The sequence below is a fragment of the Amblyomma mixtum genome, chromosome 10, assembly GCF_055824585.1.
Source record: "Amblyomma mixtum isolate Tamu chromosome 10, ASM5582458v1, whole genome shotgun sequence".
NCBI lineage: Eukaryota > Metazoa > Arthropoda > Arachnida > Ixodida > Ixodidae > Amblyomma > Amblyomma mixtum.
Window position 1 is genome coordinate 138,093,259 of NC_143021.1, and position 22,742 is coordinate 138,116,000.

General features: G+C 45.6%; 1 protein-coding gene across 3 annotated transcripts; it reads left to right on the forward strand.

Moving 5' to 3' along the window:
- Positions 1-904: 904 nt before the first annotated feature.
- On the forward strand, positions 905-17,658 carry LOC149327069 (uncharacterized). 3 transcript variants are annotated; one of them, XM_089562939.1, is made up of 3 exons: positions 905-1,219; positions 2,963-3,128; positions 17,510-17,658. In XM_089562939.1, exons 2-3 carry the CDS (start codon positions 3,019-3,021, stop codon positions 17,622-17,624), a joined length of 225 nt encoding a protein of 74 aa, XP_089419065.1. In that variant the 5' UTR covers positions 905-1,219; positions 2,963-3,018; the 3' UTR covers positions 17,625-17,658. The 3 variants fall into 3 exon arrangements, with proteins under 3 accessions (XP_089419065.1, XP_089419063.1, XP_089419064.1); XM_089562937.1 differs by lacking the exon at positions 905-1,219 and adding an exon at positions 2,348-2,902; XM_089562938.1 differs by lacking the exon at positions 905-1,219 and having other exon boundaries at positions 2,862-3,128.
- The last annotated feature ends 5,084 nt before the right edge of the window (positions 17,659-22,742 follow it).

The window sequence follows — 22,742 nt, forward strand, 5'->3', positions numbered from 1 at the left end:
CTTATGCCAAATGTTAACGGTCTTTGCAGCCCCGAGAGGCATCATGAGGAGGTTCACTTTGCGCCGATACCACAGGCAGGAGTGTTATTTTTGCATCTATCCTCAAGTCCGCAAGCTTAATAGCAGGTTTTGCATTCGATGTTTTCGTTTAACTCTTTTAAAGCTTTGGAGCGGGAGGGGTCGTGTCTAAGGGAAGCTTGTTGCTTGGTAGTCACTGTTTTTTTGACACAAAGCGCCGATCATTCGGCTGGATTACTTTTACGGCCAGTTGAAGGTACCTTTGTCATAAGTTTGGAGCACAAGTGGTTTGCTGCTGAGCCATACCTTGTGGCCTCTAGTGCATACTTAGTGATCAAACTCTCCTGCCTGAGGGAAGATGTATGGTCGTTCGCCCACTATTGAGTAGGACTCCCGCGAGTGCTAAAGGAGGCCCACTTAATGCGCTCGAAGTGCGCCCTCCAGCTCTAAACACATGACAATGGTTCTGCGTGCCAACAATGTATACAGGTTTGTGAACCACTCCCAGACTAACAAATTCTTCGCCTAACTTTCGCCGTTCCTTGAGCGAAATCCCCCACTCTTGGGCATCGCAGATCATAGGCTTCTTGATTTCAACAAAGATGTGCGCTCTTTCGTCGAAGTACATCGATCAGGGACGAACACTGTTTAGTTTGAGCGTCCTGGGTAGCAGTCCATGTACCGGACACCTCGTAGAAGCAATGACGCTAGCGCTCTTCCTCTCACCGGAGAACCTGTAACAAGTTCACAGAGCCCGGCGACGTCAGCAAGGGGAGCTACACTGTAAGAAATGTGTGTGAAATGACAGGCATTTTTACGGAATTTTTCTGTTGTCATACAGAGAATATCTGTTTTGCGCCCTTAACAGAAACACGTTCAAGCAAAAGAAAGTAATTTTCTGTTTTTGGAGCCGCAACACGCCCATTTCACCGAAAGTTGGTGACGTAAGCACCGCCGTTACACAAAAAAGTGATCCGAAAAACCTTTGCTACTTTTCATCAATCACGTTACATATTTTAAGCGTCAAAAAGTTTCTACGCGCAATATTAGCGCGCAGAATGAGAAGCAGTACTATTTGCTGCGATCCTGCATTCATGGATTGACGGCATCATGGAGGACGGCATGGACGTGAGCCGGGAGCTAGGATAATACCGGCGTGCTGTGTCCGTGATTTTCACCGATCAGACCGTTCGCACACAAGGTGAGTGGTGCACATTTTTACCGGCATGAATGATACGCTTTTTGTCGTCTTTTGGGAGTATTGTTGCGTGCTTGTACTGCTGTTGAACAGGGCAGTGAAGATAAATCGCCGGCGGACATTGAGCGTGCCCACCACAGCCGCTTCACCGCCGATGCGAAACTGCTGCTTTACTGTCTCTCATAAAAGGTGCACAGCGCGCGGAAGAGAGAGGAACACAAGCGAGAAACACGGAAGAGTGCGATAGTTTGCGGGAAAATGCACAAATTTTGCTTTGTCTGGAGATATGCACTCCTAAAAGAACCGAGTGAGTAAGCGCGGGAAATTTTAGGCCAGGGAAGTACGCGATTGGTTAGCGGCGGAGGACGTCAAAGAGCGCGGGATTTTCAAATTCGTTTCTCGTCTAAGAAAGGATCATAAGTGTACGTTGTGTCTTTTTATTTTTATTGACGTTTATTCATGCCGGTACAAGTAATGCAGTAATTGTGTTCATTTTGTAAGATTTAACTGATCTTATCTTTGGGCCGAAATAGTGTTGCACGGGTCAACGCAGGCTGAAAAGTTTCTACACAGGCGTTTCAAATGCCGTACTTGCGCTGTCACAGGGAAGTTTTTCAATGGCACTGATGTCATTGGAGCCGACATTCGAGATTTTTGAGCGCCTTCGACACGCGAGCTCAGTCCGTATCCTCCAATGTCAATCGCATCGCTTCGGCCAGCCTGTGGAATAGGTCAAGGGAGGAGTAACTTTATGAAAGATGGCTTAAAATACAAATTAAAAAGGGGGGGGGGTGGAATCCTAGGCTGGAGGCGCGAGCCACCGCCCGATACGAAGGGTTAAGCCACTACCATCCATACATCCGCCTGCCCACAACCGTGCCGCGCGTGTCTGCTTGGGCTCTGTGGCTGTTGAATACGATATCTGCTGCTTGCGTTTTTCTGGTGCTTCTATAGTAAATAGTTCGTGTACTCGCTAAATGGGCGCTTCGAGATAACAGTACACCATTCAGCATTCACTACGCGAGCTCGAACTTTCCGCAGCACTGCGCCGATCACGACGACTGCGCACCTTAGTACCTCGTACTATACTACTTAAAACATAGTCATTTACAAACAGTTTGCTCGGTTGCTTGAGATAAAACGCAAGCTGCGCTCTACTTATGGTAAATTATTCCCCTGTGACCTAGTAATGTGACATTTGAGGGGGCTGGCAGGTGCAAGGTTATTCACTACCGGTCGGCCGGATTAACTGCAGTGCTAGGACAGTCTCTTGACACCACTCGATGGAGGGCCTCTTTTGCTCTTGAGAGGCATTTACACTGTGTTCTTGGGCTGCATTTGACTAAAACGGTGCAATGTTTATGTATTGTAGATAATCCAGCACTTGTAAATGCCTATGCTGATTTTTAGGGCCTTTATATGTGGTTGACGCTTATTTGTATACACTCCAAAGCATTTCACCACACATTGTTGGGAAAAATGAGAGCCTGAGCAAGCGCAGAAATGACTTATTTATGCTTGTACTCTGCTGCATGCTTATTTGTAACTGGTTTAAAGTTGCAGCTTTCACATGGTGCTACTTTAGTAGACAATTCTTATACGCATTTAACTCCCTCTTATGCCACGGATCTGCCAGTGATGACGACATCGGGGACATGCCATGTTCTCCTTTCATCATTGCAAAAGGTATAACTCTGTGGTACCGCACTCGGGCGAGCATTCCTGATTTAAAACTTGTTTGTGCAGGAGGCAGTTTCCTTACTGCGAGGAGCTTCACCATATGCATCGACACCCTGCCAGTGATGCACGCAGCCAACCCATGCCAGGCTTTCAAGCTCATGTTTTTGGTGCACTTTGCTTTCAATGTTGTGTACCCCAAGGAAACAAGCCTCTGCCTGGAGTTCACACAGCAGTAAGTACCTATCTCGCTTGTTAACTGAGTTGTGATAACCTTTCTTGTTTTGGTTTTGCCACTTCTCAAATACGCAGTGATAATAAAAGTTATAGGTACATACCACTTTATCATAAGATCTTTTTATGAAAATGCTAACAAAGTGCAAAAGCAATTTTTAAAAAAGCAAGAAAATGTTTGCTGAACCCAGGCAACGAATCAGCTATGTAATGAAATTTTGCTGCTGCTGCTGCTTGGTTAATGCAGCTGGTAAAATAGCGCTCTGAAAAAATATGTGGAAAGGAAAGACAGATAAAACTATTTTTTGTGGAGTTGATCTTCAACCACTTCTTCACAGATTATGGCTATACTACCTGCATTGCATGGTGCCCAGTCACTAATATGAAAGGGTTGGAAGGGGTACATGGTACTATATTGCTTCTGAGATTATATAACAGTATATGGCTATTTTGGTGGAAGTCATACACGTTGCTTGCTCATATGGGACATAGATACTTGTCCAGAGGAGCACAGCACCAGGGGGAGAGGGTTTACTGAAGAGTGCATATGTGCATGCAATGCCAGTAACCCTTTTGTGGCCATGTAACTATCCATTGTTTATGGATAGATTTGAATGTGTTGCCATGCAGATTTGATGGATTTGACGTCGTAGATGGTACTTCGCAGAAATTGTCAGCATTCTTTCGCTATTAGTAAGTACGAGGACTTGTGTTCATGTAACTGTGCGATGAACTTTGTGATGGTCTGATCGCATTTACACTACGGCTGCTGGAGCTTCTTTGATCTTGAGCTCTGGCAGCTGATGTGGTTCTGGCGTTATTTGGAGGGTATGCTATATTTTGTATTTTGTTTTTGTATTTTGTGGTGCTTCGGATAGGATAATTGATGAGGATTTAAATATTTGCCCAATGTCTGGTGCTTTTCATTGCTGTGTTATGTGGAAACACATTTGTCTTGTAATCTAAGCCAATTTTTAATACTCTGCACTTTAAAATAAAAATTTGAAATATGAACACACTTAGTGGAGACAACTTATGCTCAGAAGAATAAAGGTTATGTTAACCATTTGTGTTAGAGAAACGGAACAGAAAAAGCAAAGATAGCTTCATAAGTCGCATTGAAGCTGTACTTTCATCAAGAAGAAATCAGCTGCCTCAAATAAGAGCAAATCTATTTTGATTGCAGCGTTTGAAGTTTCAGTATGTAGTTTTTTGCTGTGAATAGATCATGTATACTGTACATTACCATTGGCCACTGTGTTTTCTCGTCTGCTCAGTATTCAGAGAATTTTGACTTAAATAATCGGGGAAACCATGGAAAGTCAGGGAACTGAAAGAAAGTAGCTTGCTTGACACCCTGGTTTAGTGGCGGGTCATGCATGGTGTTTGTACTTATCATGTCAGTCAACATGACTGGAATCATGGTGTAAGTGTACAAGCCTTTGCAACCACAGTGCTTCATTTTTGCAGCTAATGTTTTGAGCACACTAAGTCAATGAGGCTTCCTTGTTCACGTTAGCAGTCATTTTGTGAGTTCTGTCAAAAAATAATCTTCTTTAGCTCCACCATTTTTTGGAATTGCATTCATCTGCTAAGTCTTTTGTCTATATAACTCACAATGGGGTTATTAAATAGAGCAGTGAAATTTTTGTATGGTGTGCTCTCACTACTGACTGCGAGAGGAGGCTGTGGCTAAAGGTACGCCGGATGGACCCGGTGCATTTCCTCCCCTTAGTACGTTGGGTAGACCCGGAGCATTTTTTTTCCAAATACATCGGACAAATCTGACAGTGTTTTTCAAAGTCCGGCCATTTGATTCTTGCCTGGCAGTCTGCTCGATTTACTCTCATAGTTCTCCTTTGAATTCTATGAGGATTAGTCATACCTTGGGCTCAAGAATGTTTACTCACTGCCCGGAATGGGCCAATTGGTGTTTGTCGCACATAATCTGAGAGCTCCATGCAATGAACTGCTTGATCGCATGACAAACACCATGTTCTCTGGTTGCACCGTTCACCACATGTCGTTTGATTAGGGTGTGTGAACTGCAAAATTATTCCTGGCTATTTCCATGCAGCATGGTGCACATGTGTGCTTTTCTGTTGTGCGGTGAAGTCCGCTATGTGAACTTGAAGGTTTGTTTACTTGCGACGATCCGCTGTCCCTCAGTCGAAGCTGAGTGCGTGTGCAGGATCAGTGCTCCAAATACACGTGTGGTGTGTGGCATTGGCTGAGAAGGGCCCATTGGCTCATGCTAAGCTCGAACCACTCAATATGTGCAAATTTCCGCCTGAAAGACCAAGCAGCGAGCTAGGCACTTTCCTTGTATTCCCCTCAGAAATGTCAATGTTGGCCCGGAAGTGGTCTGTACATGCTTCCTGCTTTGTGGTTGCTCCTCCACAATGTTTTTGTGTATTGTGGTGGAGTATCTCTTCGAGTCACCTAGGTCAACGCTGTAAATAAATTCCCCATACTATTGCTTTTGCATGGCTGTGAGGCATAATATAAATATTTTAAAGATGAATATTATATCAGGCCGCCGCGGTGGCTCAGTGGTTATGGTGCTCGGCTGCTGACCCAAAAGACGCGGGTTCGATCCCGGCCGCGGCGGCTGGAATTTCTTTGGAGGAGAAATTCTAGAGGCCCGTGTACTGTGCGATGTCAGTGCACGTTAAAGAACCCCAGGTGGTCGAAATTTCCGGAGCCCTCCACTACGGCGTCTCTCATAGCCTTAGTCGCTTTGGGACGTTAAACCCCATAAACCAACCCAACCAACCAATATTATATCTGGTGATAAAAAAGAGCTAGCATTATGTTTCTTATGTAATACGGATAGGTGCATATAGGAATATGCGTGCTGTGCAGAGTATAGGTGCTCGATCTAGCAAGCATTCTGCTGCGCTTCAGTGCTGGTGATAACTTGCTTAAATTATGAGCAGAGCTGACAGATTACAAGACCAGTGCGAAAGCACCAAGCTGCTGGTGCACGCCGCGTAGCTTGCTGCTTATATATGTGAACTGGTGCGAGCGATGGTAGTGCTATATATATATATGCACGTGCAACCGGATGTGAAGACATATATCGGGGATTTTTTGGGAGAGCTGGGCTTGTTTTACTTCATCTGAATGACAGCCGGCGATATAAGAATGGGAAAACTTCCATTTGAAACTCCTCACAAGTCACAATATGTGGCATGCAACTTGCAAATGCTTTGCAGAGAAGAGTGTTGCACGCAGCAGTAGTGCACTGGCTGGCAGCATCCACTATCATGTTGGATGAGATTTAGCAATGGGCCGGCAGCTACATCCTCCATACGCTCAGTGAGAATGAACAGTCTTTGAGGTGTATCTTTAGAAACTGCAGCGAAAGAAAAGCGGAAATTAGAAAAGCGGAGAGTTTAGCTAGGCTTGTGTTGGATACATTGTGCTGCGGGAAGGACGAAAGAAGAAAAAGATGGAAAAAATTCTTTTTACACAATATGATATATGCAGATGCCTCCAGAGACGCGGAAAAGAGGGAAGTGTGCTTGGTATGCGTCCAATGTCTCATAAACAATGGCCGAGGGCAGATCTCTGAATAACATGCAACTTTTCATTTCCAGCAGTTTGTAGATTTCATGCCAGTGTCCTTGCATGGAGTGAAGGACCCCATATTTAACTAAGTAATCAGTGATGACAGTTACCAAACAACGCTTTGCCAGTAGCTTCCCAGTCTGTGTGCACAGGCGTATACGGTAGCTCCCAGTCTGTGTGCACAGGCGTATACGGTAGCAGAACAGTCCCTCAAAATACACAGTGATTCACAAGTACCACCTCAAGATGTGTCCCAGCCTCCGTACTTTCTTAATTTTCTCCTTTCAGTAAGTGTAACCCCTGCAACATTGCAACATTGCCAGGTAATTTTGGCAGTATCACGTTGCCTCAGGGACGACCTTACCGCACCTTGTGTGAGCCCTTGCTGAGGCCCATACTTGCAAAGCCTCTCATTATTTCCTTTTGTTTATATTACCTTTTTATGTTGCAATTTTTTTTCGGTATTTTTCAGAGGGAAGCCTAATTGTAAAACAAAATTGTGCTTTACAGTACATTACCGCAAGCTGTGCCCTTAGATGGCTGTAGCCTGAAGGGATACTGCAAACCAATAGCGGCAACCGGAAGTCGCCACCACAATGCCACCAAAGGTCACGGACCACCGACTTTGCAAGCAGATAGTACGGTTTAAAATATAGAAAAGCAAAGAGGCTTGCCACTGAAAGATGAGTTTAGTTACATGAACTGAAAATGCTGACACCTTCAGATCCTCTTCTAAAATTGCAGGCATAAGCAAAGCATAGATATTATATGTCTGATTAAAATTTCTTTAATAAATCAACCAGTCCAAGGGACATAAATAGAATGGGCATCAAAGTGACACAAGTAGTATAGTTATTCAAAGAGAAGTGCCAGCAACAAGATCCCAGTAATGAAGGGACCGATGAAGTGCTTATTTGGTAAGAAACAGTCGCATAGAGTGAGCTCCCGATTTATCCAAGCGAGTCAGTTGTTGCTGTTGCAGTGCCCCAGAAGCACTTGCACTTGCGTTACGGGAAAAAGAAACAATACTTATTAGATGGCGCAGCATGATGCACTTTTCACCAAGGTATCTTTGCCACCGTTGTACACATTTCTTTTTCGGTACTCATGAAATTGCTAGCTAGAAGGGAGGCATCAGAGGCAAAAAAGCACTCACTTCAGTCATTTCATTTTCTGTGAAGTGTTTGATCACATTCTTCACCATCACGTGAAATATTTTATTCTAATTTGTTTTGCTGCAGTAGTGAACTGCCACATCTGGCACACACCTAAATGCTCTTTCATGACTGTCATATTAACCAAGAAGCTCAGGTAATCGCAGAAAGTTTTCGTTCTTTAGAGCGAAAAGCTAGAGCAACACTTTCTGTTGGGCAAAGAGCTGCACAGAAGGCGGCAACGTGGATGCTGAACTGCCAACTTTTATATCAGAAGAAACGGGGACAGCTATTTGTACACCTTCCTAGCTGTCGGATACACGACGAAAAAAGCTAGGCAAAGTCCATTTGATATGAAAGCTTGTATCACGGAACAACAAAATAAGACAAAAACATTCGACAAGGAGATTTTTTTTAGGCGGAAAAGATAGGGAATGGGCCAGCAAGAATTTGCGCAGCTGTATCTATGAAGCAGCAAAAATCCAAAAGTTGCGAAGAATGGCCAACAAGAAACATGCCAAAAACCACGATGAAAGCAAGTGAAAAAATAAGACATGCTCTTGAAGGTTACAAGTGATAGAAGAGATAAAGAGCTCAGAGGGCAGCAAGTAACAGGCCAAAAGGCTAAAAAGTTAAAACTGATAAAATTTGACAATGAGGGAAAAGACGAAGTGTAAAACCAGGAGCAAGTGGTGAAGGCAAAAAAGTAAAAAAATACTGCTGAAGGCCCAGGATACACATGATGAGACAAATGTTGTGTAGCTAAAACCAGGCATTGGATGACAGTTAGGCTAGTTCTTTTTCTGATAATGAGTAATGCTGCCATCTTGGCATTCACTGTCGGAGCTGTAAAATTTTGGAAACAGGACGTTTATCCAAATTTCAAAGAATGGAATTCATAGCGAAGAACAAGAACTCACTGGCTTGTGAAATCATAAAAGCAGGCAAGGTACTGGCAATGAAGGACCAGTGCATAAGGAAACCTTCAATTTCATTATTTGAAAAGTACCAGCCTATTTGTCATGCAATACCAGTTTTTATATATGCAACACTTGTCTCACCATGTGCACCCTCGGCCTTCAGTCGTATTTTTTATTTTTTGCCTTCACCACTTCTGGTTTTACATTTGGTCTTTGACCTCATTGTCACTTTTGCGACTTTAATCTTTTTAGCCTTTTGCCCTGTTATTCATTGTTCTGTGATGTTTTTATCACTTTAATTGGTTTTAGCTTTCAAGACCATGTCTTGTGCACTTGTTCCCACCCTGGTTTCTTCCATGTTCCTTGTTGGCCATTCTTCACTAACTTTGCTTTTCTGCTGTGTCCTAGAAACAGCTGTGCAGATGCTTACTGGCTTATTCCCTCTGTTTTTTCAGACTAAAAAAACCACTTGTCACATTGTTTCGGGGTATCTCCTGATATGGTTTCACCTTTTTTTGCCATGTGTGCTGACAGGAAACTGTACAAAAGTTGATCATTCAGTGCTTCAGTCCATGTGGTCCTCCTTCTGTGTAGTCTGTTGTCATTTTTTTTTGCCCTAGTTCCTCGCAGATTGCAAAAAACCAGTCTGAACAGCCATGAAATACCATATATGCTTTTTATCTTGATGAGGTGCTCTAAGACATTCTTGAAGAGTTTCTTCGCTTGTGCCATGATGAGTTCATGCTCCTTTTCAGTGCATTTGCTATGCTTCATTCTTAGACTTGCCTCTGTGCAAGCTTGATATGGTGCGAAGGGATTTGTCAAATATTCGAGGCTTCTAAGAATCTGTGCCATGTGCCTCCAGTCATTTTATCCAGTTGCCGCTGGTGATTACATGGGATCCCTGTCAAAGAGCTTGCAGCACAAACAGAATACTCTGTCTTAATAAGTTAAATATCCAGCGTCCACTGAAGACTGTTGTTTTTGAGGTGTCTTTGAGAAACCTTGTTTAGGATATATGGTAATGCTCACCTAGGAGAAATTGATTAAAAGGAAAGGATTCCCACTGGAAAATATTAAATAACAGCCATGTTGAACCTCATTTCTTAGATGAAAAATGTCCAAGGAATACATGGTTCTAATGTACCCCACCTCTCTCCTTCAAATCCCCCCCCCCTTCCAGTTGCACCCATGAATCTGCCCCTGCAATAACCACTAAAATGTCTTGAATGGTTGTAATATTCGGTCACAGACGGGACCGGCCAGATTTACTTTGGTGTTATCGTAGTCAACATGTGTTACGTTGGTGTACATATCCGTGAAGCAGCAGAGAAGTGGTATCCAGATTTTTAAGTTGTGTGTTAGTTTCCTAGAACCATGAGCACACTCCACCTGTCCCACTTTTCATGCAATCTCTCTTCTCTGGGTCGCTGTGTTTCACGATGCTGGCCTTCCCAGGGCATTTCCGCTTCTTTTGAAACCATTATTTAGCTCATGAAGCTGATGTTTTAGTGTTGCCTGCTCCGCTTTTAATAGTGACTACAAAAAAGCCAGCATAACAAAATTTTGATAGCGTTAAATTGGGTGACAGGAAAATTGAAACCTTTTTCCAGTTGGTTATGTAGAAAATGGTACAAGCGTTATATTTATCATCACGGATTCCTTCTGTTCCTAATAACAGTGCCTTGGCTGCAGATTGGTGTGAAGAAGGTCTGGCGTACCACTTTTCTGCATACACAGGGCAAAAGTTTAGTGGGGCGAAACAGCTATTGTCGACATGAGCTGAACTTATTCAGGTTAAACAGTAGGCCGTGCAAAGTTAGCCAGGCTAGATCAGGTTAGTTTTAACCTTAGTACGATAATTCATCTTGTTCCTGTACTTTAAAAAGGGCTTTTTCCATCGTCTCTGCTTTTTCTTGAAAACTGTCACAATGCACCAGCAATTTTAGCACTTCGGCATTCTTTTTCTTTCATAAATTGTCTTGCTTAGAACTGCACATAAGGCAAGACAGCTTGTTAGGAGAGTTCATTTGCACAGTCCATAGCTACAATGCAAGAGGCAGGACAGGTGATTGGGTAGAAGTAAACGAATTTCAAAGTAAAAACACACCATGCCGACATAATGCCAGACACAGGAAATCAAATCTCTGTTTCTAAGTTGCCAGAACGCTGCGCAAAATTTTTGTCTACATCTATGCACATAGCAACAATAGTAGCACTACAACCATTCTCTACAAAATCATTCAAATTTTCTGTGCCCATTTTCTCGCCATTCAGAATTAAAAACATTTTTTTGTCCAAGACAGGTATTTCTTGTGAACGAGTAACTATGGGCTCACAGTCCAAAATCCTGTGAGTCTCAAAGATGATGATTAGCAAAAAGCCCAGTCTACATTTAGGTCTGTAATTAACGCCTAAAATCAAGCAGTGCTGCTCTGCAGCACTGGGTGCCTAAAAGAAGAACTAGCTATAATGAAATTCTCACAGAGCAGAGCATGCAAAAGGGAGAGAAATGGTGCACACATTATTTCCTACCGCCATTAAATGCAATACAGCTTGACACAGTCAGATGTGTTCCGATTTAGATAATGCACAGGGCGTGCTGAAGGAAGTATTAAGTTCAAAGATGGAAAGAATCTGCACAACTTAGACGGGACAAGGGCTAAGCAGTGAACTGACAAAGCTCTCTAAGCACAACTCTCCTCCCCTACCCCTTTCCCTTCTGCCGCAGCAGAGCTTACAGGTGGAAAGAATGTCATTTAGATGGTCCTGCCCGCAACAAACGACACCTGAAACTATGCCGCGTCTGTAAGGTGCATGCACCCTTTGCAACCCTCTACAGTAGCGAGTTATGCACTCATTTTGGCATGCTTCAGGCATACATATTGTCTCCCTCATTTTGAAGAGCTCTGGAATTGTCTCTTTTGAAGGTCAAGGGACAGAATGAGGGCGGGTAGAGGATGGGAGGATGTAGCATAACACCCACAGGGCAACTCAGCATCCCCATTTTGGTGACGTCTTGCGCGATTGCACCGGTCACCCTCCCCTAAGGCTGGCATTGCTCCCACTTGTCGGAGACAGGTTCACTGCTAATGGGAAGTTTGGGTTTTTTCTCTTTTGTATTTTGATTTGCATTCATTTGAGCGTGAACTGTTAGGCAATGCTTCATATTGTGACTACAGCTGGATACAACTGAAGAATGCAGCAGCAAATGCCCCTATGGTGTTGAATGATTCTGACGACTTCATGGTTAATTCCCATGCACTTGCTAATCCATCACACCAGCTGGCAAAAGGAAAGGATAAACCACAAATTAGCCAAAATAACCACAACATCGTAATGGTTGGTTGGTGCCGTCGACTGGAAGACTTCCTTTTTGCGGTATTTGAGCCTACAGTCTTGAATTGTATACTATGCAAGATAACCCATGCATACAGCATTGCATATTGTTGTGGCATATACCTCGCTATGTGTGCCTCAATAAACTGGCTCCTCAGTCAATTACGTGAGGATTGCTGATGAGAGATACAGCATTGTTATTGCTGCATTTGACATGAAGCTTTCTTGATGGGTGCACTGTAAGCCGCACATATTTCTTCCAAAGTGCATCTGTAGGGGGGAATTTATATGTGGAAGGAGTAAGGAGCCCAGGATGCTGTACAGACACGCTCAGCTGTGTTGACTAGCCTCGAGGACTGCTATGCGCGATAGTGAAAGTACCTTTTCCTTGCAGCCCAGTTCAAACTGAGCATAAGCCAGGATACTGAAAAAGGCTGTTAGTACTTGCATTGTTGAGGCCTGCATGTGAGTCGTACTAGCGGCGTATGGGGAAAATGCTACAGCACTGAATATGTGCGACTTCCAATGCTCAACTTATTGCTTAATTTTGTTTTGATTCTGCCTACAGAGAATATTTTGTGTGCATTCTGCATGTGTCTTTAGCTGCGTTATTGCTTGAGGTTGTGGTCAGAAAAGTTTTTTACTCAGGGCAGCAGGCACTTTGCACTATTCTTGGACAGTGGAAGCTGAGTGCAGATTTAAGAGGGTAACGTCACATTCACGTAACAGCTTGCTCTGCAGCACTAGACCTCATTTTAGACTTGCGTATCACTAGTTGGGCATTAGTAATACAAACAAGCCTCTGCTCAGTTCTGTTAATTCCATCTTCACTAAAATGTGCATATCCCTCGTCATGCATCTGAATCTCTGTAAAGACAAAGCACGTCAATATGTGCTGCAAACTTACTTATTACCTGTCAAAAGATTTTTGCTTACGGCTGTGCTTTCGGGTGACACAGAATAGGCATGCTGATGATTCGGCCTGTGTATACATAGACATTGCTACTCTGGTGTCAGAGAGCGCTTTGAAGGAACATTGAATGGAAACTGAAGTTGGCCTTTGTCGAGAGGCTACTGCCTGATTGCAAGGAGACTGAAATGGTGATTTTACAAGCTACATAAAATGAAGAAACAAAGTGATGGTGTTGTCATCATTGCCTCATTTTCTAAGTAGACTGCAATCTACTGACACGTCAGATTTCTGGGTGCAGATAACAAGGCCCTAAGCAGCCCCGCAACTAACTTCAAAATGTGGTCATGAAGTCCTTTTCGGCGTATACATCAGAATTTTAACTTAGTGACCGGAAAATTTCTGTCGTGTCCGGTCGCTGTGTTGAATGCAGCGAAGACGCACACGGTACTTTTAGACTTCGTTTATTTAAAGCTGAAGAGGGTGCGACCAGCGTCGACCGAGGCAGGAGCCGAACTGGCCGCCCGAAGAAAGGAGGGAGCTGAGAAGCGTCCACGGGAGGGAGTGGCTTCCCAGAACAGGAGGAGGGTGCGGGGGCGCACCGTGGGGGGGCATCTGGTGACAGCGTGCGACGAGGGGCAACTGTCGTGGTCGTTAGGAGGAGGATTGAGTGGTCGTTAGGAGGGGAATGCGAGTGGTCGTTAGGAGGGGGCGCACACACACAAAAGCAATAAGGGGACACAACACTTCCTTCCCCCTTAGAAAGTTGCCTGGTATCGTGCAGGGGGTCGGCGCTCACGCGTGGAGGCGCGCTGGCTTTGTGCGCTCGGGGGAGAAACACTTGTAGGCTGGCTGTTGTTCGCTGTGTCTCCTGGGTCTGTCCTGGGCGAAGTCTCTTCTTCCGGGAAGGGGTGCCAGGCTATGTGGGAAGATGGAGCACGTGTTCTCTCCGCTGGCGGACAGCTCTCAGACGGCGTCGTAAATCTACGCAGCTGGTTGAGATGTCGGCGTGCTACTGTGCCATGTATGTTGACGAGCCAAGAGCGCAGGCCTATGCGTCTGACAATTGTAGCTTCCTCCCAGCGTGGCTTTTTCAGAAACTGTCGGGCGAGGACGCGCTGCCCCTCATTAAGCGTGCCGCAGCGCGGAATTGCTTTTTCTTCCCGGAACGTCTCTGCTTTTGGCTCGGGGAGGATGGCTGTGAGCTGGGTTCGCATTTCACGCTCGAACATCATTTTCGAGGGGGTCTCGCCTGTTGTGCTCTGAACCGTCGTGTGCTGCTTGAAGAGAAAGCGCGCAAGGCGGCGCTGCAGCGAGCCTGTCTGATCTCTTCCAAGGGCGCGTTTTAGCTCGGCTACGTAGCGCTCGGCTTGTCCGTTTGTCGCTGGGTGGTAGGGGGCCGATGTAACTGATGAGATCCCGTTGTCGCGATAAAACTTGAGGATCTCCGCAGACACAAACGGTGTTCCGTTGTCCGACACTACCTTGCGCGGCAGGCCGAACGTTGCAAATAGTGATCGGAGGTTGTCAATGACTGCTGCCGAAGTCGTCTGTCCCATTTGCCTTATCTCAAGCCACTTTGTGTAGGCATCTACGACCACAAGGAAAGTGCAGCCCTCAATTGGTCCTGCAAAATCAATGTGCAGTGTGTGCCATGGTGTGTCTGGCTTTTCCCATTCTGGGACAGGAGCTTTCGGCGGGGCGCTCCGGCTGCTCTGGCAAGGCTTGCATTCTCGCACCACTGTTTCGATGTCGTTGTCAATGCCAGGCCACCACATGTAGCTTCTGGCACACTTTTTCATTGCAACGATGCCCCGATGTCCGGCGTGGATGAGAGACATAGCTTGTGCGCGTAGTTCTCTCGGCATCACAACTCGGGACCCAAATATGATGCAGCCGCGATGGGTGCTCAACTCTGTAGCTCGCCTGCGGTAAGCGTCGAAGTTGTCCCCTTTGAGTTTATGCACGTTGCCTTGTTGAACAGCTGTGTAAACTAGCCGGAGAGCTGCGCACTTCTGCGTAGATGCTGCAACTGTGCCTGCTGTAAGCGGAGGTTCTGGCAGTGCTTCGAACATCAGAACGTCTCCTGGTGGAAATGGTTCGTCAACAGTTGCGTCTAGTGGCAGACGGCTTAGCGCATCGGCGTTTTGATGTTTGCCGCATATCATCACGCCTAGTGGAGAAAACCAGTTTCTCCCTAGAAGGCTTGATCCTGTGCCCTTCACAACAAGCAGAGGTAGCGTATGGGTCTGGCCGTTGTAGTTAACCTGCACGTTGGCAGAGCCCAATAGTGGCAGATTCTGTCCTGACCACGTTCGCAGGTGCGTGTCGTCTTGTTGCAGGGCGGGTGCGTCAGATGGCCATGAAGTTCGGAACGTGTCCTCACTGATCAGAGTACAGGCTGCGCCGGAGTCCACCTCGAACTTAATCAGCTGGTGATGTACGCTTACTTTTGTAAAAATCTTCGGTCGCGTGCCGAGATTCATGGTGTTCAGGTCGTACAACACAGATGGTGTTGCTGATGTTGTTCCATGGAGATCAGATAGCGGCGTATTCTCTGAGGCGTTGACGCTGTGCTTAGGCTGGGAAGGTGACTTTATCTTGGCAAGTCTCCGTTTCGTAATGCATGCTCTTTCGATATGCCCTCGCTTGTGGCAAAAATTACACGTGGCTGACTGGAATCGACATCCCTGGGGGTTGTGTTGGTCGTCACACCGCCAGCAGCGTTGTGCCTTTTTGACCGATTTTACAACAACAGAAGGCTTGCGCACCTGGTTGCTTGTCTGGTGTACCGGCTCGGTGTTCCGGCGAATCCCTCTCTGCTGGTGACCGGCGCTCTCCGCTCGAACGGCGATGTCGTAAGCTTTGCTGAATGTGAGGTCCTTCTCAGCGAACAGGCGCTGCTGCAGTGACTCGTCACTCAGTCCGCACACAAATCTGTCGCGTAACATCACGTCCAAGGGAAGCATGGTGGTGTTAGCAGAAGAAGCTGCGTCTCCCTCCTGCCCGGTAGCTGTTGTCGACAGCGTTCCAAAATTGCAGTCGGCAGCGAGCTTCTTGAGCGCGGCTACGTAGGCGCTCACAGTTTCTCCTCCCAGTTGATCTCGTCGTTGGAAGCGAGCCCGGCTGTAGACCTCGGATGGCCTTGGGTCGTAGTTATTTTGCAGCGCTTTTACGATGTCGTCGTAAGACACTGCCGCTGGTGTGCTTGGCTGAATAAGGGCGCAGACAGTATCGTAGGTCTGCTCCCCGCACAGCGTCAGCAGGTTGGCCCTCTTCAAGGCTGGGTCTGTGATGTTGTTAGCTTCAAAGTAGAACTGAAGGCGTCCAACCCACGATGACCACGATGAGCCGTTGAATTCTGGTTTCTGATTGGGAAACCCTCGCGTAGCCATGGCTTGTCAATAGCGTTGCGTAGCGCGGGTCGAATCCACTTTCTCGTCGCCACTGTCGTGTCCGGTCGCTGTGTTGAATGCAGCGAAGACGCACACGGTACTTTTAGACTTCGTTTATTTAAAGCTGAAGAGGGTGCGACCAGCGTCGACCGAGGCAGGAGCCGAACTGGCCGCCCGAAGAAAGGAGGGAGCTGAGAAGCGTCCACGGGAGGGAGTGGCTTCCCAGAACAGGAGGAGGGTGCGGGGGCGCACCGTGGGGGGGCATCTGGTGACAGCGTGCGACGAGGGGCAACTGTCGTGGTCGTTAGGAGGAGGATTGAGTGGTCGTTAGGAGGGGAATGCGAGTGGTCGTTAGGAGGGGGCGCACACACACAAAAGCAATAAGGGGACACAACAATTTCTAAATGTAGTTTTCTCAGCAATAAATGCATTTTTTCGCTGCCACACTGACATCAACAAAATGGTTTGATTCGATTTATTGGGGGTTAACGTCCCAAAGGGACTTACGCCATGAAGGACGCCGTAGTGAAGGGCTCTGGAAATTTCAACCACCTGGGGTTCTTTAACGTGCACTGAATTTGCACAGCACACGGGCCTCTAGAATTTCGCATTCATCGAAATTCGGCTGCCGCGGCCGGTATCAAACCCACGTCTTTCGGGCCAGCAGCCGAGCACCATAACCACTGAGCCACCGCGGCGTGCAACAAATTGCGGAAGTGCAGACAAAATGAATTTTTCCCAATAACAACAGGTTTCATGGAGTTGTTTTTGCATCCCTTTAAAAACTAGTGTTGGAGTTCAGTGAGCAGCTTTCACGCAAGTAACAAAACACTATGGTTGTTAAAAACCTTATTAAAGTGAACATTTAGGAAAGGTTTATTTTGGCTTGGAGTCTGGTTTTGTACTGAGTACTAAAGACTACTGGATATATTCACTAGTGCACACAATGAAACTGAAATGTGGGCTACAAAGGAATTAAATTTTGGGGTAGGAGGAGGGGCGCAGTCTTCTTGCAATGTTTATTACTTCTTTGAAGACAGCATAGATATGCTCACTGTCCGAGGAGTAACAATGTTCTGTCCTTGTTTCAGGACCATTGCAGCTGTGAATCCTGTCCGGGGAACGAAGGCAGAGCACTCGAAGAAGAAGCAACACTGCCCCTCTTCAAAAGTTCCTTCCCTCATCATGCAAGACTTTGACTTTTAACTGTTCTGAAATCTGACAACTTTTTAAATCAATATTTTGTGTACGCTGTGATAAACTAAACAGCCTGTGGCCTGACTTATCATGCAGTAGTCACAAGAGTGGATGTACTATGTATAGAGAATCAATGTTATATGGTTACACTGATACGTCAAACAGCTTGTGGCATGCTTTATGTCCTGTTGCTTCTATCTCACTTCATTTCGTACTAGTGTCAGGCAAGACACAATTTGCTTAAGATGCCTTATTTATGCTTATACTTGCTGTTACACTTCAGTGGCTGGTTGTATGAATTGTAGCACTACTTTCTATCTTGTCTGTGTTACTTTTTTCATTTTAAAGTTATTGTAGTCTCAAGATAAGACGTACTAACTGGAGTGAAAAAATGTTTTGCAGTTAAACTGTGATAAGGCAAACAGCCCGTGGCATGCCTTATGTCCTGTTGCTATCATCTTGCACTAGTCATGAGCAAAGCATATTTTTCCAATACTCTCCTTTTGCGTATGCTTGCCATTAGTTTAGTGACTGGTTGTGTTCATTGTTCAGGTATTATTACTTCGCGTCGTATTCATTGTATTGTATTACTATTTTAGAGTGAATCATGCCATTCTGTATGACAGAAAGGCATAGGTTTCGTTTCTACTTTACTTGCCATTACTGCATATTTTGCATGCTTTTACTGTATGCCTGTAGTGCAGGCAGGGCAACGTAAGTTTCTTTTTTTTCTTCGGCCACCCTCCTACCGTTTAACTTAATTAAGTGATGCTGAAAGATATTACTGTATAGTAAAATATCAGCCATGACTGCATTGTTTAACACTGCATATTTTCCAATATTCTTGAACTCACTTGCCTTTGCTTGTGATTGTTTAAAAGCGGTGAAATATTTTATTCTATTGAAATGTGGCAGCAGTCATAATGTTCTGTATCTGTTTTTATGTCAGTCATTAAAAGATGATGTGAAAGAAATAAAGTGTGAAATGACAGAACATGGAGCTTCACAGAATATTTCTGTGAGTCATGAAAAAAAGCTGTTAAATGACAGAAAATATGGTAAGAGAAAATGGCACATCACAGAATTTTTCTGTTAGCAGCAAATCGAAAAAACCTGTGAAATGACAGAAAAAAGCAAAAACAGGAAATTTCTGTCATCCTCACAGACATTTTCTGTTAATTGTTAACAAGAAACCCTGTGAACTGACAGAAAAAGTAAAAACAGAAAACATACAATAACAGAAAATTTCTATCGTCTTAACAGAAATTCTCTGTTAGTCGAAAACAGAAAAGATCTGTAAAATGACAGAAAAAGTAAAAACCGAAAACATAGCATAACAGAAAATTTCTGGCAGGCCAGCTGCCAGAAAATTTCTGTTTTTTTCAATAAATATTTTTTACAGTGTACCTGAGTTCCCTAGGTACTACGTACAGCTGAATTCCAACCTTTACCTCCCCATTTCTTGGCCGATCCCCCAGTGTGGGTATGTGCCATTCTGTCAAAGGCTACAACAACAACAACAGCATGACACGTGATGTCAGTTCCATGAAGACTCGTTTGGCTGCATTCGGCAAGGCAGGCTTAGTAGAAGCAGGTTGGAGAGCTTCTATGTTCATGGTGAGCTCTTCAGTAGTAATGCGATGTAGTGTAGTACACATGCCACCAGAAGCTGGCCACTATTCGGACAAATGCCCACTCTCTGTTGCGCTTCACTTACCATGCTGGCCTGCAGAGCGTAGCGATAACTGGCTGCGTGATATCTCGGTGCTGCACGATGCAAAGGCTTTGCGCGAAGCGCCAGAAGCAGTGGCGACGTCGCTTCCAAAAACCGGGCTGGGACCACGCGATTGAGGTGTATTGATTATTTCTCCTTGCTTTCATTCATCCTTGGTCAACCCTCTTCTTTTATTCTTTCTTTCTCTTTTTTTTCTTCTGTTTTTTCTCTTTTTTTCCTTTTTTTCCTCAGTTTTGTGTCTGAAGCTGTTGTGACTTATATCCTGAAAGAGGCCAGACGACTGGGAGCCAATTATCATGCCGTTTGCTGCCTAGCCAGACCTCCGCTGTAATCTGAACGTGCAGATAGAAAAGCACAATCGAAAGTTTTGTATTTGCATGAATTTGTAATGGTCAGCCCTGTAAAATACTTTCTTTGAGTACAAATGTTTGCACGTCCCTGTCACTCGATCAGTTACCATAATAAGTGAAGGACGACCAATCTCTAAGGGGAAGTTGAAATGCTCATCTTGCGGTTTAAATTTATTGTTTATTAAGATGTCTGTACGTTTTTAAGATGTCTGCATGTGGCTCTGTACTGCTGCGGGGCAAGTACGGGCCTAATGACATAATGTGACCGTTGGCTTCGCTTGAGTGACGTCGAATGTGTGTAGAACTCATTGACAGATTACTTCCTTAAGCGACGCCACCTGAGGCTACACTGGCGATTGCAGGTGTCGGCGCCGTTCTTGGCGGGCCACTTTATCTATAACCTCCCTCAAGTTGCCGCTGCTTGCAAGTGTCGTTTCCGGATAAATCACTCAGACTTGGGCTGAGCGGTTATATTGGCGGGCTCGGGCGCGGGTGTCTTTTGTAGGGTGGACGCTTCAGAAATGAAGTCTTCAATAAATTTCGGAGGGGTGTTATTGAGGGCAACCAGCATTTGCTTCTTGATTCCCTGCATTATTATCCTTACTTTCCTGTCCCCCGTCATTTCAGGGTCCGCGCACTGGAAGAGGCGTTTCATTGCCTGGGCGTACATTGTGAAAAAGTCATTGGGCTGTTGGATGCGCGAGTCTAACAACTGCTCGGCCCTCCCCTTGCGTATGGCACTCATGAAATACTTCAGTATCTCGCTCTTGAATATATGCCAGACGGTCACGGATGTCTCGTGTTTTTCGTACGATGGTTTAGCAGAGCCGTCGAAGGCAAATCAAACATACTGGAGCTCCATGTAATCCTCCCACATAATGAATGTTGCCGTGCACTCGAATCTTTCGAGCCATTCTTCAGGCTCTTCACAAAGGGTTCCATTGCAGGTTAACAAAACCCGGGCCTGCTGCAAGATTACTAGTCAGCGCCGTTGGCGGGCTGATGCCGACGTCGCTGCTTCTTTGCACTGCAAAGTACGCTCCGGCAGAGTGGAGAACTCAGGTAGCTCCCCTTGCTGACGTCGCCTGGCTCTGTGAACTTGTGACAGGTTCTCCAGTGAGAGGAAGAGCGTTAGCGTCATTGCTTGTACTAGGTGTCCGGTACATGGAATGCTACCCAGGGCTCTCGCCAGATGTCACGTAGCGGTGACGAGAGTCCGCCATTAAGAAAGACATCAAAATCGCCTTCCAAAAGGAACTGTTTATTGGGCGGACTTGCGCCAATAAAGAACTAAATAACTAGGCGGCGGCGTAGCAGAACAGACAATTTATGCACAACTGAAAATACACAATAAACACGGGTACAACGAAGGCACCCATGTCTCCTAAAACAAGTGTTAAATACCATGCTAGCAGCGCAATAAGGGACATGCTTTAATATCCGCGTACAGAGATCTTAAAAAACATTAAATTTAAACCACTAGCTATGAATTTCGACTTCCCCTTAGATACTGGTTATCCTTCACTCATTACGGTAACTGATCGAGTGGCAGGGACGTGCAAACATTTGTACTCAACGAAAGTATTTTATAGGGCTGACCGTTACAAATTAATGTAAATACAAAAATTTCGATTGTGCTTTTTAATCTGCACATTCAGATTACAGCGGAGCTCTGGCTACACAGCAAACGGCATGATGATTGGCGCCCAGTCCTTTGGTCTCTTTCAGGGTATACAAGTCAGAACAGCTTCAGAACCAAGCGTGAGGAAAAAAAAGAAAAAAAAGAGGAAAAGCAGCAGAAAAAAAAGAGGAAGAAAGAAGAAAACGAGAGGGGTGACTAAGGATGAAAGAAAGCAAGGAAAAATTAACCAGTACACCTCTATCGCGCGGTCCCAGCCCTGTTTTTGGAAGCGACGTCGCGACTGCTTCTGGCGCTTCGCGCAAGGCCTGTGAATCCTGCAGTACCGCAATATCCCGCCGCCAGTTATCGCTACGCTCTGCAGGACAGAATGGTAAGTGAAGCGCAACAGAGACTGGGCAGTTGCCCGAAGCGTGGCCAGCTTCTCGTGGGATTTCTACTACACTACAACACATGACTGTACTCAAGTGCTCGCCAGGAACATAGAAGCGCTCCAATCTGCTACCACTAAGCCTGCCCTGCCGAATGCAGCCAGGCGAGTCTGCATAGAATTGACATCACGTGTCATGAGTCTAAACTGCAAGAATAATGCGCTCAAAGTCAACAGTGTTCGTCGCTAATAGATGTACCTTGACGAGAGAGCGCGTATCTTTGTTGAGATCAAGAAGCCTATGATCTGCGATGCCCAAGAGTGGGGGATTTCGCTCAAGGAACGGCGAAAGTTAGGCGAAGAATTTGTTAGTCTGGGAGTGGTCCACAAGCCTGCATACATTGTTGGCACGCACAGCCATTGTCATGAGTTTAGAGCATGAGGGCTCACTTCGAGCGCATTAAGTGGGGCTCATTTAGCTCTAGTGGAAGTCCTACTCAATAGGGGGCGAACGACCAAACATCTTTCCTCAGGTAGGAGAGTTTGATCACTAAGTATGCACTAGTAGCCACACGGTGTGCCTCAACAGCAAACCACTTGTGCTCCAGAACAGAAAATCTGTTATTAAGCTCGCAGACTTCACAATAGATGCAAAAATTACATTCCTGCCTATGGTATTGGGGCAAAGTGAACCTCCTCATGATGCCTGTCGGGGCTGTAAAAACCGTTAACCTTCGTCGTTAGTATGTTGAGCAGGATAAAATAGAACAGAAGAGAGGTAGCCACCTTCATCACGAGGGGCTTAAAAACACGTGTCCTTATCGGAGAATTCACACCTAGTGGTGCCCTGCTCAGGTGAGTCATCGCGAGGGCTTTTCTGAGCTGCCTGTAGCGTGTGACTCCTCGGTGTTGCTGAGCAACAATCGGTCCAGTGGTGCCGATGGCCAATAGAGAGCGGAGCCAAATGGGGTGGCACGGCCGCGAGGCAGGTGTCGTCGGACATACTGCCCGGTGAGTGCCGGGAGGAAACCTA

Excerpts from the sequence above, each read along its gene's own strand:
- LOC149327069 (XM_089562937.1), top strand. The coding sequence starts at position 2,731 with ATGCTTGTACTCTGCTGCATGCTTATTTGTAACTGGTTTAAAGTTGCA. Across the intron at positions 2,903-2,962 it reads TCCTTTCATCATTGCAAAAG|GAGGCAGTTTCCTTACTGCG; the intron begins GTATAACTCTGT and ends TTGTTTGTGCAG. Across the intron at positions 3,129-17,509 it reads TGCCTGGAGTTCACACAGCA|GACCATTGCAGCTGTGAATC; the intron begins GTAAGTACCTAT and ends TCCTTGTTTCAG.